This window comes from Malaclemys terrapin, chromosome 10, assembly GCF_027887155.1.
Source record: "Malaclemys terrapin pileata isolate rMalTer1 chromosome 10, rMalTer1.hap1, whole genome shotgun sequence".
NCBI lineage: Eukaryota > Metazoa > Chordata > Testudines > Emydidae > Malaclemys > Malaclemys terrapin.
The window spans coordinates 33,209,713-33,227,182 of record NC_071514.1 but is presented as its reverse complement, the minus strand read 5'-3'; the positions used below and the strand labels follow the sequence as shown (position 1 = coordinate 33,227,182).

Sequence of the window (17,470 nt, the reverse complement as noted above, 5' to 3'; positions counted from 1 at the left end):
AAAAAATGAAAAAGGGTCACTGAGGTCTCAACTTGGGCTCAGGGGCATGCTCCATACCCACAAACCCTACCTCCCCTTTCACGAATGCAATGAAAGCGGCCACTCCGGTCAGGAAGCAGATCGGGATCGTTTTTGACCACATACCCCATCCCCTCCTGATTCGCAACCCCATGGACAGGCGGTAGCAAGTTAACAAACAGTTTACCAAACTGCTACGCTGCGTGGCAGAAACCGCTCCCAGTTGCAAAAGGGGAGGGTTGCGTTCTGTGCTGATACACCTGCCCATTACCCCGCCGTGCAGCGGAGCTCCCCGGGCCGTGCGCAATACCGAAGCTGCGCTGGGATGCGTGCGGGGCCATAGGGGGCCCCGTTCTGGTTGTCGGGCTGGTGGGGCCGTGCATGGGGGGCTGGCAAGAGGGGGGATCCCCACCCCTTGCGGACCGGCCAGGCTCGCGCGAGGCCTCGCGACGCCGTGAGTGACAGAGCGGCCGGAGTCTGACAGCCGGTTCCACAGCGCAGTCACGCGCCGGCTGCGGCGAGGACCCGCCCCCTCCCCCGCCAGTCACATGACAGCAGGAAGCTGACGGGGGCTCGCCAGGCTTCCGTCCCGTGCCCCCTCCCTGCTAACGCCGAGGGTGCGCCCCTGCCCGCCGCCATGGTGCTGGAGTCGGTGGTGGCGGATCTGCTGAACCGCTTCCTGGGCGACTATGTGGAGAACCTCAACAAGTCTCAGCTCAAGCTGGGCATCTGGGGGGGTAAGCGCGGGGCGGTGCCTGAGAACCCCGAGCGCTGCCCACCGTTAGCTCGCAGCCCCCCCCCCCCCCAGCGCTGCCTGCACGGGCTCCGACCGTTAAACCCCCACCCCACCCCTCTGCCTGGACTGCCCCTTCCCCAGCGCGGCCTGCACGGGGCTCCGACCGTTAAACCCCCACCCCACCCCCTTGCCTGGACTGCCCCTTCCCCAGCGCTGCAGCGGCACGGGGCTCCGACCGTTAAACCCCCACCCCACCCCACCCCCCTGCCTGGACTGCCCCTTCCCCAGCGCGGCCTGCACGGGGCTCCGACCGTTAAACCCCCACCCCACCCCCTTGCCTGGACTGCCCCTTCCCCAGCGCTGCAGCGGCACGGGGCTCCGACCGTTAAACCCCCACCCCACCCCACCCCCCTGCCTGGACTGCCCCTTCCCCAGCGCGGCCTGCACGGGCTCCGACCGTTAAACCCCCACCCCACCCCCCTGCCTGGACTGCCCCTTCCCCAGCGCTGCCTGCACGGGGCTCCGACCGTTAAACCCCCACCCCACCCCTCTGCCTGGACTGCCCCTTCCCCAGCGCGGCCTGCACGGGGCTCCGACCGTTAAACCCCCACCCCACCCCTCTGCCTGGACTGCCCCTTCCCCAGCGCGGCCTGCACGGGGCTCCGACCGTTAAACCCCCACCCCACCCCCCTGCCTGGACTGCCCCTTCCCCAGCGCGGCCTGCACGGGGCTCCGACCGTTAAACCCCCACCCCACCCCCCTGCCTGGACTGCCCCTTCCCCAGCGCGGCCTGCACGGGGCTCCGACCGTTAAACCCCCACCCCACCCCCTTGCCTGGACTGCCCCTTCCCCAGCGCGGCAGCGGCACGGGCTGGGCCTGTGGCCGGGCTGCCTCCCTCCGCGCTGGACAGCGCCCGAGGCAGGGGTTCTGTTCTGTCACCTGGGGTGCTGAGTTACTGGGGCGGGGTGCAGCCAGCGCCCCAGGTGTCCCCGGCTCTGCCAAGCCCCGCGACAGCCCGGGCAGCGAGGACCTGGAGCTCGGTGTTTGCAAATGGGGAGGGGGCTGATAGGGGAAGATAAGTTTGTGGTGCCTGGTTTTTGCATGTCCTCCCCCCGGATGGGGGCTGGGTATGGGTGCAGGGTGTAGAGAGGAATTCAGAATCATTCTCCCCTGTTGGCCCCTGCTGCAAGAGGAAATTAACATTGTAGGTGAGACACACAGCTGCCAGAAAGCGGAAGTCTTCCCGTAAAAAAACAAAAACCACAAAGCAAATCCTGGTTTAGGTGGTAGCTTTTGCAGTGAGTTGTTTGCTCTGTTGGGCTGGTCTGAAGCAAGAAGCTGACTGAGAGGAGGGACAATGAGATCATTAGGCTAACAAGCAAAACAAGTACTTCTTTAAATCAGCTAGTCTGGGGAGCATTAAAGGAACTAGGTTGTGTTGGCAGAAAAAAGTGGGTTGTATATATGCATGTGTTGCAATGGCTGGGAGATGTGGGAAGTCTGAGTTGCTGAGCAGTACCTGATATATTTGTGGGACAATACTGTTGACGTTAACTTGGTAGTAGAGGAATTGAACATTTTAAAACATTATCGTAATAATGTCTGAAATACTTGTCATTCTGTCTGGCTTGACTCATGACAGCGAGTGCCTACCTCAGGGCAGACACTCCAAACTGGTGGTATGTTCTAGACTTCATGGAGCCAGTAACTCCTAAAGTATTACAATTGTCTTATTATGGAGTCATAGACAGTCCCCTTACACATTCCAGTCTATCTTGCCACCCAGGCAAGATGGACTATGTGATAAATGCTCACTTATACCAGAAATCACAAATATTCCAAATTACACCCAGTCCCAAGAGACCAGTCACTTACCCAGGTCAATTTACATCCTAGCTCTCTCACAATGTTGTGTAGCCAAGATTATAGTAACCTAACTAAAGGTTTTTAGCTAAGAAAAGGGAATGAGAGTTAGTGAGAGGTTAAAGGAGGTACAAATATACATACAGTTGAGGCACTATCTATAATTCCTAAATGTAACAGAGATTTATTAAACTGCCAGTTTCCCAAAAGTCATTAGGTCTATTTGGAGTAACTTTGGGGATCTTCATCTTCTCATTGGGTTTTTCTGCCATGTTAAAATCCAAGCAGTCCAGAGATCAAGTTTTTCCTTGTGTCCATATTTACAGCATCTCAAAGAAACCAGCTGACAGTAACAGCTCTCACGCAGGTCTCTTCTTCAGGTCTCCTCTTCACTGTGTGGAGGGAGGAGGAAGGAATGCACTTGAAGTCTTTAGTCCTTGATCTCGTGCAATGGATCATTTGTGTTTAATGAACAGGATTTAAGATCTTCTTGTGAGAGACTGTTAGTTGCATTACACAAGGCTTCTTTCTGATTTGATGAGTTATTTAGTTATAGGGGTATATATAATGTGAATGTTTGCTATTACAGTCTAACAGGATATAGATAAGTGAAAACAATGCCTGCAGCATCCCATTAGTTTTCATGAAGTTAAACACCACATACATTCCTATATATGTAACAGTTACTTTGATCTATATTAATAAACAAGGGAATTTGCCTGGCTCCCAGCTTCTGAGTTTGTCAGTTCTCATCTGATTCCTACACCTTGCCCAGAGCTGGCTCTTGGCTTACCAGCATCACATAACTCATCCTCTGTATTTATTTCTGTGCTTATACTATGTGTGGTGCTTTATTGGGCCAATAAAATGGATGGAACTCCTGCTGTAAGGAGTTTTTTTTGCCTTACCTCATACTTTTTCTCCCTTGTTGCAGTGGTAAGTGCTGTATGCCTGCAAACTTACTGATTACTAAAGATCTATTTGTTGTAAGCCATGCATATAAATGCAGTACAGGGAAGCTGGTTATACATGTTTCCTTCATTATTATGTAATCCTTTGAGCCTCCAACTCTCTTTCATTTGGGAATGATACTTTAATTCTGATGCGTAAGGCAAGTGGAGTATGAATAGCAACAAGTGTTTGAAATCTAGCAATTTTTAAAATAAGTTTACAATAGTTGCAGGAACTAATCTGCCCCAGGATGCCCACGCAAATTTTAGTGAGGGTTTTTTTTTTTTTTTTTTTTTACAATTCATATTTTTTTGTTTTTGTTTTCCTATTGTTAAAAGACCCAGTAAAACAAGGGACACCGAGAGACTATGTAGGTGATTTAGTGCAACTGACAACATACTCAGTGCTGTCAAATGAACAAAGTAAACAAACTGAAAAAATACTAATATTTTTCTCTTACTATGTTATCTTTTAAAACAAAAATTGTAAAACACACATACATAAACCCCTGTCACATATATACCTTTTGCAATACTTAATTTCTCCAGAGGTATCAGAGTTATTGATGTTCCCCCGCCCTATCTCGGAAAAAATGCCTCTTCCTATTTTGTTAAATAATACTGTAGTCCTGCTTATTTACAGGAGTATTGATAATTTTAATCTTCTGCTTTGTAGGTAACGTGGCACTAGATAACTTGCAGATAAAAGAGAATGCGCTGGTAAGTATCTTAATATAATCAGTGGCTTTTTAATGGGTTGCAATGATTAAGCTATATGGTATAAAACTAATGACTTAGGAATTTGATTTTTATAATCCTTATTGTTCAGATTTGAATTCTAGTGCAATAGTAATACATAGAAGATTGAAAGGATAAGAAAAATAAGATTTCAGTCTCACCCTCCAGCATCGCTACCCTTCACATTTTGAATGGTATTAACATACCTTTTTTGAAGGTGATTTAAAACAAATTGCACTTGTAGACTACTCTTACCACCTTGTTGTAAATTCTTATTTCCTTCCATAACAAATTAATATAATGAACTACTTTATTTTGACTTCTACAGTCATTACATTTTGAATAGTTAAAACCCAAGCTTTTATCCTGCATGTGGATCTGAAAGGGTGGGTCCTTGTGCCTGTGCTGACTGCAAACAATTTCTATAACTGGGCAAATACTTGGACCAGCTTTACTTGATAGGTGTTCTGACAGGTATTTATGTAGTACTGAGTGAATCCTACTGCAGTATCTAAATATGCCTCTAGCAAAGTTCCGCTAAAGATGATAATAACCTACAAAGTATTGAGAAAACACTTCAGATGCTTTCTGTATCACCCTGACATAGTAACTAGCTTTTCTTTTCTGACATGAACGGGGACTGGCCACTTGAGTAGGTGTTGCACATGTTGCTGAAGCAGCAGGGCTGGTCAGTTTAGCTTGTGCCTTTGCAAGTGGGCAGCTTTTCACTATTGGATTTGATATAGAGGCCTAGGAAAACTTGTAGTAACTGAAATGTAACCCTAGTAAAGCACGTTATTGCTCTTTGGAAATTTCTGTAGCTATAGGCAGGGGCAGCTCCAGGCACCAGCGCAGCAAGCGCGTGCCTGGGGCGGCAAGCCGCAGGGGGCAGTGTGCCAGTTGCTGTGAGGGCAGCAGTCAGGCTGCCTTCGGCGGCATGCCTGCGGGAGGTCCACCGGTCCCGCGGTTTTGGCGGCAATTCGGCAGCGGGTACGCCGAAGGCGCGGGACCGGCAGACGTCCCACAGGCATGCTGCCGAATCCGCGTTGCCAGCAGATCTCCCGCAGGCATTACCGTGCTTGGAGTGGCAAAATACATAGAGCCGCCCCTGGCCATAAGTTTTATTGTACTTAGGAAAATAATACTGAAATCATCTCTTTCCTAGCTGAAGGAGGCTATCTTGCTGTTGTGTTCTATTACTGCTAGAAATGCCAGTCAAATACATAAAAATAAAAAAACGTTTTGTTAAACATTTAAATCTTTCTTTGTCTGTAAGAAAATGTTACTTATGATCTGTTTGGAAATTATTACTCTTAATCACCTACCTACTTTGGGATCTTTAATATGTATTCAAACTGAAAAATTCTGAGAGTTTCAATTCAAGGACCACGTCAAAACTGCTATTTGAAAAATAGCATCTGTTTTAGTCATGTTGGCCTTCTGCTCTGCCTGTAACCACTACCTAATGCTCCCTTGACTAGTACTATTTGAAATATGAGCCCAATAGGCAGTACTTGGGCCTGCCTGCGGCAATCTGTATTGTCAAAAATGGATGATGATTAATTAATATATTTGATTTTGTATGCAGTAGGGTAATAACAATGGAATAATCATTCTCCAGTATTAATGTAATCTGTGTGGAACTGATCTGTTCTAGATTTAATACTTAGATTAGATTTAACACATTTGCTTAGCGTTTGGTTTCTGACATACTTTAGGTTGGTCATTTCATGTAACAAAATTACTGGTACTACAAACTGCTATTCTACCTTGACTCAGTAGAGAGCAGATACACCATTCCACTTGCTTTCAAGAGATTCAAAAGATCCTGCATGTAGTAGAGCTCTTATGCTATCTTTTGGGTTCTTCTTTAGTGTATTTACAGTACATGATCATGGTTAAACAGAACTTCTGCTTTACAGTTCACATACTAACATAAGTGTTCCCAAGGCAAGATGTATTGTCATGTAATTAATAACAGAATAAGGGCTGAAAGAGAAGTAAGACAAATTAGGGAGAACTAAAAGTAAGCATTGCTTTACTGAAGTTGGTAGTATGACTACAGTACCTTTAGGCTTCAGTGGATCTGAGCAATAGGTAGGTATTGTAAATGAAAGTTAGGTTTGAACTGCATGTTCAATTATAAGACTGTCCCTTTTAATTATAGCTACAAATGTAACTATTTGAAATGAATGTAGTAATAAGAAAAAAGAAAGTGGGAAGAGGAGACTAACAGGGCATTACAATAGCAAAGTGGAACACTGCTAGCACAAACACAATACCAAACCGGGATGATAGCTTCCTGAATGGTGAGAAAAAAATGATGTGTATAATTAACTTTATTCACACATGCTCCTTTTCATATATTAAAAATAAGATTTTTTTTTATGAAAAATAAAGCTGACTAAAGCTTCAAATTGAGCTTTCTGAACAAATAACTTATAATATGAACTTTCTTAGGTAGCAATGACCACTCAGAAGAGAGGGATAAACTTTAAAAGCACAGTGTATAGGAAGTACACACATTGTCCTATGGGACTTCAAGTACACCGTGAATTAATATGCAAATATAACATAAAGGAATTAAAATATTCCAGACCTTTTGATTGCTTTTTAAACAGATGATGAAGTAAGAATGAGTTGCGCTAGATTTCTATCAGTGGTCAATTTTAAAATGTTATTGACACTTCTTTGCAATATTCAGAACAGAGCTTTTGTTCACTGCTATTTATTTACACTGATACTTAGTTTTCCATTCTGTCTTGTTTTTTATCTATTCAAGAAACTGAGTTTTTTTTTTTCTCGTTTAAAACTCATCCCTCTAACAGCCCATTATCTTAATTTTGGACCCATAGTGATTTCAATAAGAAACAATTAACATCTTGCCTTTGTTTACACCAAATACAAGTTGGTAAGTTTTAAACCAGAGACTTTGTTTCTTGATTGGGGGTGAAGCTACTTCTTCGGGGAGTTTTTCTGCTTTTTCTTACCAAATTGTAATGGGAGCCAGGGCTCTATCATCTGTCTCCCAGTTAGTGGGGAGAGGTGGCTAACATCTGTCTCCTTTGTAGCGATATGTTTGATAGCTTGTATTTAATCTTTGAGATTAAAAATACCTTCCAGGCTCCTGAATCTAGCAATTGTTATGATTACTTAAAAAAGTATCAGAATAGTAAGGAGTTTCAGAAATTAATTGGGAAGTTAAAGAAACCCCATGTCAGTTAAGACATGCCCAGAAGTTGGCAAATACTTCTTTTAATGTAGAAAAATGTGAGATTGTAGACTCGAAGAAGATATATTCTGTTTGAGAGTAGTTAAAATGAATTTGAATGAGTATGATTAAAACTTCCTTATTTAGACACATTTGGTTCCTCTATTAAGTGTTGTTGGTATTTGTTTCACTGTCTACTTTGTAGCTTAGGTTCTTGATTGTGTTTAATAAACTGTCCTGATTGCAAAATAGTAGTATCTTCCTTGTATGGGTTTATAGGTCTACTCTGCCCTTGATACTTGGCAGGGAGTCTTGTGTAGAACTTGTCTTTGCTGTATTAATAATGCAGTATTACACCTAGCTCTTCTTTAGTGATTTTCATCAGTGGATCTCAAAACACTTCATGATGTATTTATCCTACAATACCCCTATGAGGTAAGGAAGTGCTTTTTCTCCCCATTTTACTGATGGGGCACTGAGGAACAGAGAGCCACCTAAGTGACTTGTCCAAGCTTGAGCAGGGAGCCTGGGGGAGCAGGGACCTGAACCTGGGTCTTGCAAGTCCTAGGTTAGTGCCCTAACCACTGGAAAGTTGAAGAAAATATTTTTCTTTCCTTTTAAATACCACAAAATATAAGACAATAGTGGTAATTTTTCTTGTGTGAATAGTGGAGGTTGTGGGTGAATAGTGAAGGTTGTGGGCATCACAGATTTATACAATAAGTTCTTTAATACCCCATTTTCAGTAATAGAGACTATTTTATAACCAGGTTCCTGTCAGTCTGATTATTTTCTAAGCTATGTGGTGTCAACTTTACAGAAGAAAATTTCACTATAAACTTATTTTATAACTTTTTATACAATACATTTATTTAGAACTTAAATGACTTCTTTAGATCATGATCTTGTGAGCTGATCCATGTGGGTACAGGGATCTGCCCCCCTGAGTCAGTTTACAAGATTAGGGCTTTAGTGTATGGAGGTTGCTCATTCAGCTTCTGACCTTTCAGAAAGACCAAATCCTGGTTCCTATCAACTCTGATTTTAATAAACTAATATATTTGAGATTTGCCACTTACCAACTTCCATATCATGTGTGTGGGGATTCTTCTCTTCACTGAGGCTCCAGTTCAAGAAAGCATCTCTGTTCAGGAAAGGGCATGCTAAGACTCATTGAAGTAAATGGGATTTAAGCAAATACTTAATTTAAAGCATGTTTTAAGTGTTTTCATGTGTATGTTTTGTCTAAATTATGCAGATTACACTAGAGCAAGTTCACCTTTTTTGCAGAAACGTACTTCTTGCATTTGATGCCTATTCTTAAGTTTTGTATAGAAAAGTGATTTTTGTAGAGTTACTTGAAAACTAGCTGTTGGCATTTGCTGAGAGCATTATTTATCTGTAAAGAATAAAAGGTTATGCTAATAACTTTATATGTTACATGTCAGATTGATGTAGGGGTGTTTGTGTGTGTGTATATGTATATGTATGTATACACACACACACACACACACCCCACCCACCAAGTAATTGAGATTTTACCTTTTTTTGTGCCCTAAAGATCTGTCTATTGGGAAAATATCTGATTTTTACCCTCTCTTTGCCACATGGTTCTACTTATAACTAATTAGCTTGGTCTTCAGTTTTATGAACATCGTTTTAACTACTATAATCTACAGTACTTGATGGAAGTTTATTTTGAGTTTGTCACACTAATTTCCTAGTTTGTAATTTCACAATTATCACTGTTACTACATTCTGTCTCAGTTTGAAGGAATACTTTTGCATAAGGCAAAATTTCCTTGTCAAAGAAAAATAACTAATTGAAAATCAGTGCTAAGATTGCTAGGATACCCTGGGTTCTACAGCAGAATGAGCTGATCTTAAAAGTAGATGATAGCTCTGAAATTTAATGAGTATACTATTACTTTTCTCTGTACAGAGTGAACTGGATGTGCCTTTTAAAATAAAGGTTGGGCAAATAGGTAAGTAAATACTTCTTACTACACAAGCTGGGATAATCTAAGCTTTCACTCTGAAGAGGAAGTTAAAGCGTAAGTCTTAATGCTGACCTGTCTTGCTCTCAACTTTCCTTATTCTTAGGCCTCGTCTACTTTGGGGGAGGGATCGACCTCAGATACGCAACTTCAGCTATGAGAATAGCGTAGCTGAAGTTGACGTACCTCAGGTCGACTTACCTCGCGTCCTCACGGCGTGGGGTCAAGTGCCGCCGCTCCCCCGTTGACTCTGCTTCCACCTCTCGGCGTGGTGGAGTACAGGAGTTGACGGCAGAGCGATGGGAATCGCTTTATCGCGTCTACACTAGATGCGATAAACCCATACCTGAAAGATCAGTCACTACCTGTTGATCCCGCGGGTAGTGTAGATGTACCCTTAGAGTTCCCTTAAACTGATCTTTGAGTGCTTGATTTCCATGACTGACTTGCTGTGTAGATGTCTTAACATTGATTCCATAGCAAGTGTTGAAATCTTGCCTGAATGACAATAAAATCCTGTTCTAGCATACCTCTGCATGTCATTCCTGAAAAACCTGTCAGTAGGGATCTTGCTAGCAGATATGTGGGGTCAAACTTGAACTGGTGTGGACAAGCTGAATATGAAAATGTTTTCTTTTCATATACATTAGGTACATTATTCCTGGTAGTGGTTACCAGTATATTAACACTGTGCTGCGGTAAAGAACCCACTGCGGCAATATATGCCTTGGTAATGGTCCCACCCTCTGATATGGAGATGTCTGAACCTGAACGCAGATCTTTAATGTTAAATTTTTTCCCCATATATTCTTATCACTTAAATAGCTTTTAAAAATTGTTCCCAGACCCAGGGTATTACAGCGTTGTCTGTTTCTGAGTAACTCCTCACCCACCCCAATTTTAGTCCTTTTTTAGTAGTTGCTACTGCTTACATAGCCTCAGGCTTTTGGGGCTCTGGAAAAGTGAAGGGATGTACTTCTCAGAAGTTGTCAAAACTAGAAATGCTCATGTGCCACTGAGGTAACCAAAAGTGGACATCTGCTAAATGCCTGCTTTATCTTACAGTATCAATAATATTTTTCAGTGTTTGAAATTTAGTGCAAAATAAATTAAGCTCTAGGCTTATTCAATTTTTTGCTTTGTAGCATAAGAAGCTGAATGTGTATTGTATTTTGGTCTGTTTAGATAAACTTACTCTGAAGATTCCTTGGAAGAATCTGTATGGTGAGGCAGTGGTTGCAACTCTAGAAGGCTTATATCTGCTCATTGTTCCTGGAGCAAGTAAGTCATCAAATCATAGTGAAATAGAATAATTCATGATGCAAGAGAAGTAAAACTACTACTATCTGATGATGCTATATGGATAAGTACAAAATGGAACTGTTAACTAATGTAAGTTACTGGTAATGTAAGTTAGTTTCCAGAGAGAAACATTATTAGAATACTTTATTTTTAGCCAAATATTGGCAAGTGAAGAAACTTGTTGCTTTTACAGGCTGCCTTGTCCCTACATTTGTTTCCCTATCCTTTGTCAACCAAAAACCCTCTTAAACTTGCTTATCTTATCTTCTATAGGTTTTTTCCAGAATGGACTAGTTTAACAGGCTGTAGACTTAGGCTACATCTACACTAGAAGCACTAGAGTGGTGCAGCTACACTGCTGTAGCGCTTCTGGTGAAGACACTCTAATCTGATGGGAGAGAGCTCTTCCGTCGGCTTAATTATTCCATCTTCCACAAGAGGTAGTAGCTATGTCAGCGGGAGAAGCTCTGTGTACACTGGTGCTTAGGTCAGTATAATTTACATTGCTCAGAGGTGTGGATTATTCATACCTCTGAGCGACGTAAGTTATACTGAAGTAAATTATAATGTAGACAAGGACTATGAATTTATCCTTTTACAGGAAACCTTGTCTAACTTCTAACCATTGAAAACGGTAAGCTTCTTGATCTTGCATTTTTTCTCTGAGGATGTGATTAATTTCCATGATCCTTAGCTACATTATTGGTCTTATGAAACTTAAAATTTCTGATCTTGACAGGAAAATCAGTAAATTCCTAGATCCTTAAATGCTGGTTTAATAGAACTTATAACCTTCACTGTCTAATTTTTTACCAACTGCACTTCAGTGGAAGAGTTTTAATTCTCTTAAATCATAACTGTCTCATTGATTTCATAAACCTACCAGTGCAACTTGTAAGATCAGTAAGTTTGTCAGTTCCATTATCCTTACATTTCTCATAGAACTTTAGAAGCTCCATGATTTAGTGGGTCTGGTGCATGAAGAACTCAAAAGAAATAGAAATAGCTGCGTTTGATGGCACATGGAGCTTGTATCTTAGAGATTCATATGAGTTGCCAATTCTGCAGGCTTCTGAGTGGACCTGTCAGAGTATCGAGAAGGACTTGTGGACCTTGTGAAGTCCACCAGCTATGTTGCATAGTGTAAGACCTGTGAACCATTGAAAGGAGGATTCAGAGAGGTTTGAATTTTGTCATCTTGTTTGTTTTGCTTCAAAATGCGATAAAAAAGTTTGGAAAGATTAGCGTTTTATCATAAATGTTGAAAAACGTTTATTTCTCTATACACACAGAAGCTGATGAAAAAGCATGTCCATCAGTGATAACTGAAATTTATAAGTAGGCAAAATAAGAAAAATGCTGCTTGAGAAATTCTTAGTTTGATTTAAGCATATTTACTTAGTATTGTTTGACATGTGATGTTGACAATTTGTGGTTTAACAGTTTCAATTTTTTGAATCTCAACATCTACAGTCATTAAATAATTGTCTGACCCCTTCATTGTCTGATGCCCCTTCGTAATTTCCTGCAACTGTGAAAATTTAAATAGATAAAAATAGAAAAAAGTTCAAAAGCCATAATTTTGCACGTTTGAAAATTTATAATGATACTCTAAAAAATGCCTAAAGAAAATTGATATCCATCAAAATTATATTAAAATATCTAATTCTGACAAGCTTCTTCATAAATCCTGAGATGAATAATTTGGTGCTGATGGTAATTCTTTTTCAGAAGATTTTGCAAAACAGATAAATCTGGTCATGAAGGATTTCAGCTATTATAACACTTGTGCAACATATTTATTTAAAAGGTCCACACCTATAGACAGGTGGAAATGGGTCTGAAGGCCCACCCTTGTAAGAGTCCTTGAGGGAATCTATAATGTGGCCATCTTACTTTGACAGCTAGCTCAAGTAACACCTGTGAAATTTATAAGCTCCCTGTATTACAGCTTGTCTACACACACATCTAGTCCTGTTTCAAAGAGGATGAGGTCAAAGTGTGTTAACAGTTAGTCCATGGCAAGCTAGTGTAGGGTAGATTCATGCCCCAGCTTGCCGTGATCTAAATGTTTGTGTAGACAAGCCTTTGGGTTTCTTGTAAGCTTCGTATTAGTGAGTATTAGATACAAAGTATTTATTATGATTTAATTCATTTGTATTAATTATGAGTTTATATTAGTATGCTTTTATTTAATTTGTGTAGTTGTATGTTGAATTAAACATGAAATCTCTCCTAATTTTTGTCTTCTAGGCATTAAATACGATGCAGAGAAGGAAGAAAAATACTTGCAGGATAATAAGCAAAAAGAACTATCAAGAATTGAAGAAGCTCTGCAAAAATCAGCAGAGAAAGGTACTGTATGTGTACAAAACTAATTAAAAGTTTTGGGGACTTAGACAATACTGTAGAAGTAAGAGAAACCTCATTCTGTGACTGACTTCACAAGTGGTACAGCTCAACATTTTAATTAACTGGTGTAATTTTCATGCTTTTAAAAATAATAATTTCTGTAAAACTTAAAGTAAGAGATGTAATCCTGTGTGTTTACTCTCTAGTTACTTATTTTGTAACTTCCATTAGAAATGTGAAGTTGAGTATCTGATATACAATATATGCCTTACCTCAAACAATAGCAAAAATGTAGATCTTGATGCAGCTGTAGAATAACAGCCTTTTTGTTATCAAATATGTTTTAGCTGAACATATATGAACATAGGTTTTGGAAATTCTTGCAAGCTGAGTTTTGTTAAGGGAAAGGAAATATTGAGCCTACAGGAAACTGGTAACTTTGTGAAAAATGCTGTAATTTTGGTGCTATAATAAGTAAACTTATATTTGCAGTTTTTAATGTTAAACATCCGATGTTTAGTTTGGTTTTGATTTGTGCTGTCACATCTGAATATTCTAGTCAGTGTTAGAATAATGGTTAATAAATAAGAGGGCCATTAAACAATTGCAAGACGCAGGAAAATGATGAAGTAAAATATAATGTCGCCACTTAATTTTTGGCCTAGGTCAGTAGGGGCTGTTTTATGGATAGCTGTTTGGCTTCATGGATGGATGTTCAAATTGCAAAAATCACTAGCTTATTGGTACGTGTGCCTCCCAGTCCTGATAAAGGTCCAGGATTTAATTTAAATAGAAATGGGACTATCATCTTACCCTCTACCCTAGGTGGCCCATCTGAGTCAGGTGTGAGACTCATTAGCTGGGTAGTGTGAGGACTCTTGGACTATTGTTGCTTATGTTGTGCCCATTAAGATAAAGAGGTGACTACAATTTACAGGGGTGCAGATCATTTCACTTTCATGACAACTCTAAAGTCAGTGAAAATTAAATAACACTTAAAAACATCTTTAGAAATAACTTTGGAGTCCAGTCTCTGAAAATTCAACACACAATTTTCACGCTTTATTCTCTTGTTCCTGTTTTTTGTGCTACTTTGAAATGCAAGCTAATGCTTTCCTTAAACTGCACATGTTTGGCTTCCATTTACAGTGAAGAGAAAAGCCCTTATTCATTGCACATGTTCTTCTAATATTCCAGGAACTGTAGAATTCATGGTGAATTCATGTAATACTGATTGACAGTCTTTTATCACTTATGTCCATTTGGCCCAAAGAATCATATGCATAAATAAAAATGATCAGAGTTACAGACTTGACTACTACATAAATTACAACTGCTGCTCATAAGATCAGCAGAACTATGGTAGAATGGGGCAATAGTGCCAGAAAAATTAACAATTGCCTATTTTCTATGTTATGCACTTAATTCATCTTATAATACTGTTAATGTGCAGCTTTCTGAGGGAAGGCATCACACTGTTTTATTACTACAGAACCAGCTGATGCTGTCTTGGTAACTGGATATAATTAGGTTTGTTTATGCATTTGGAACAGGAATATTGTTTAAGAAATTATGAAAGAGGAGACTTTCATAATGGCTATGACAATCAGTAAATCATTTGTATTAGAAGGGTTTGATTGGACTACTGAAAGAAATGTGAAGTATTACATATTTAATTAGTAGCTTGATTGTTTCATGAAAAGACACTAGCTCTGAGATTCTATGTTGTGTCTCTAAGAGGTGCAGCCCTGAATCTGCAGTCCGGGGGAAGGGAAGGCCAATGAGGTTTTAAGATGCCTTTGTGCCATCCTGATCCTGGGCTGTTCTGGGAGTTGGAGAGGCTCCTGTTGTATCTTAGGCAGCACTGTGGGCCTGTCTAAATTAATGTATATCCTATGGAGCCCTATGGGTGGTGCTGGTGCCTGGAATCTCTCCAGTGTTGTGGCCTTGCTTCTGGCATGCTCCTTCTGCCCCTGGCGCAACTCCTCTTCTGGAGTTTGCCAGTGGCTGATTGAGCAGAAGTATTACAGCTGCCTTGCTGAATGAATCTCCTTGACTGCAGCTAGGGTACAAGGCTTTTAGGGCTCATTTATGCCACTCTGGACCTTTTACACAGCGTAAAGGGCCAGAGTAGAGGAGTGAATCTCATCCCATAGATGTTGTTCCTTCAGTGATATACAGTGTACCACAGATCCAGTGAATATGTATTTAAGAGCCCATGGGAGTATATCAAGGAGAGAAGTGACTGTTCTTTGGGGTGTACGTGGACTCTTGGCTCTCAACATGCTTTTCATCAAGATGCTTTTCTATTTGCTAGTGTACATGGCAAAAATAATTTTAAGTGAGAAGCCTATTACTCCCTAGTTACACATTAAGAGAAGCTCTTCATTGGCTTAAAAAAACAAAAACAACTGGTGATTTGTAGAAGTAGTACTTAAACTCATACCCAGTTTCCATGTAGTTATATAGCTAGAGAACTCTTGCCCAGTTACAACAGTCAACTGTTATATGCCACTTGTGGGGAATGCCAGAACCCTCTGGGGTACAGTTCACATGGACATCCGTTTACATGAGCGTATCTATTGGACAAGCTTTACAGGCTGGCTGTTTAAGCCTGACACTTTTGGTTTGAAACTGGAGCTTTCCTTCTCCAAGGTGAGCTGTCTGCCAAGGCTGATGAATCTCAGCCGCCCTGTGAAGACTTACTTTAAGCTGGTCTTTATTTGCCTTGACATCCTCGTCATAGGGCCTAGGTGGCATTTGACAGAGGCAGCCAAGCCACCAGCTATCTCACCATTCCCTGCTGAGAGGTGTTGCCAGTTGGTCTGCAACTGCTTCTTAAATATTTGCAGCTGTCCTGCATACGTGCAGGACGTTCCCCTATCAGCCACAAAAGGGCACACTTGATGGGAGTTGGTTGCTCCATTCCAGAAGTTACATAGCTAGAAAAGTGACACGCAGTGTTTTTTGGTGATGTGGGGAGAGGAGGAAGGAGACAGACCACCTTTGTATATAGGTTTGTTGGGTATTAGATAAAGAATTAAAGAAAATGAGACTTGTATATCATGGGCAATACAAAAAACTGCCAAAACCTTTGCCCATTGTGTTACCAGCGTTAGCTTAAAACTACTTGCATATGTGTTAAAAAACCAAAATTTAAACAAGTAATTTACATGCATAAAAAAGCAAGTTTTTCAAATAAATCACTTTGCAATGTCTACATTTATCTTCTAATATCAGGAAAGGATTATCCTTGTATTTACATGGTATGTAAATCTGCTTTGAAGTTTAAAGATTTCGTTTGTTCTGAAATTTGAAAGTAGATTTCCTTTAAAAATTGTGTTTTTGGTTATTGCTGACATGTGGATCAAGGCACTCATTCAGGAGACACCATATATGGCTTGGAGAGCTTTGTTTGCAAGGATAACAAGCCTGGTGGGTATGCATGGTTCATTACCTTCTTCCTTTAAAAAAAAAAAAAAAAAAAAAAAAGCTTAATGTATCATTGACAGTATCAGAACTCACATACTTGATTGGCAAGCAGTGAAATTTAGGAGGTTTTGGAAACAAGATATTAAGTAACATGTCATTGAGAGAAAGCTGAAAATAACATACTATGTTACTTGAATGTTATGAGAGTCCTGCTTTCAAAAGAAAGATAAATAGAAAACAGTGAAGTCTGGTTCTACTCTCAAGTGTCTCTAAAAACAGTATTGTTGATTTTCTCAAGGAACATTCAAAGACACAGATGGCAGTTGGGCACCCAAATTCCATTGACTTAAAGTGGGAATATCTCGCCCGCTATTGGTGCCTTTGAAAACGTCCCCATCAATTATCATTATACTGTATTCTAACCATGTTAACAGTTCAGACAGACCTTAACTATTTCAAGGCCAAGCTGTACTACTGCCTTAATAGTGCAGCCAGTCTTCTTTCATGAGGTGGCCATTAATCGGCCAAGTCCTTAGCTGTTGCAAATGGGCATAGTTCCATCAAAGCCAATGAAACTAAGTGGATTTGCACCAGTTGAGGGTCTGGCCCCATGTTTCTTGTAATGCGAGATGACATGATCATGTTTTGTGTCCTCATGTAACCATGGTATTTAGCTGAAAGGTGCTAGAGTCATATGATGTTTGATTAATTCAAGGAAGTTGCCATATATTAGTTGAACTTCTTAGAGTTAGTTTTTTGTTTTTAATGCAATCCATTTGCCTCTCTCCCACTGCTACCCCAAATAAATCAGTTTTTGTCTACTTAACCTTGAGGCTGTTGAGATTGGGATTGCTGGGTGACAGTGCTACA

At 40.9% G+C, this 17,470-nt stretch overlaps 1 protein-coding gene across 2 annotated transcripts in view; it reads left to right on the top strand.

The window, feature by feature from the left end:
- Nucleotides 1-605: 605 nt before the first annotated feature.
- Nucleotides 606-17,470, top strand: part of VPS13C (vacuolar protein sorting 13 homolog C) — a 209,898-nt gene continuing 193,033 nt past the window's right edge. For both annotated transcript variants that reach the window (XM_054042704.1, XM_054042705.1), the window contains exons 1-5: nt 606-755; nt 4,245-4,288; nt 9,460-9,502; nt 10,700-10,795; nt 13,070-13,171. In XM_054042704.1, the coding sequence (XP_053898679.1) occupies nt 656-755; nt 4,245-4,288; nt 9,460-9,502; nt 10,700-10,795; nt 13,070-13,171 (385 nt within the window). In that variant the 5' untranslated portion in view covers nt 606-655. The remainder of the gene's footprint in view (nt 756-4,244; nt 4,289-9,459; nt 9,503-10,699; nt 10,796-13,069; nt 13,172-17,470) is intronic.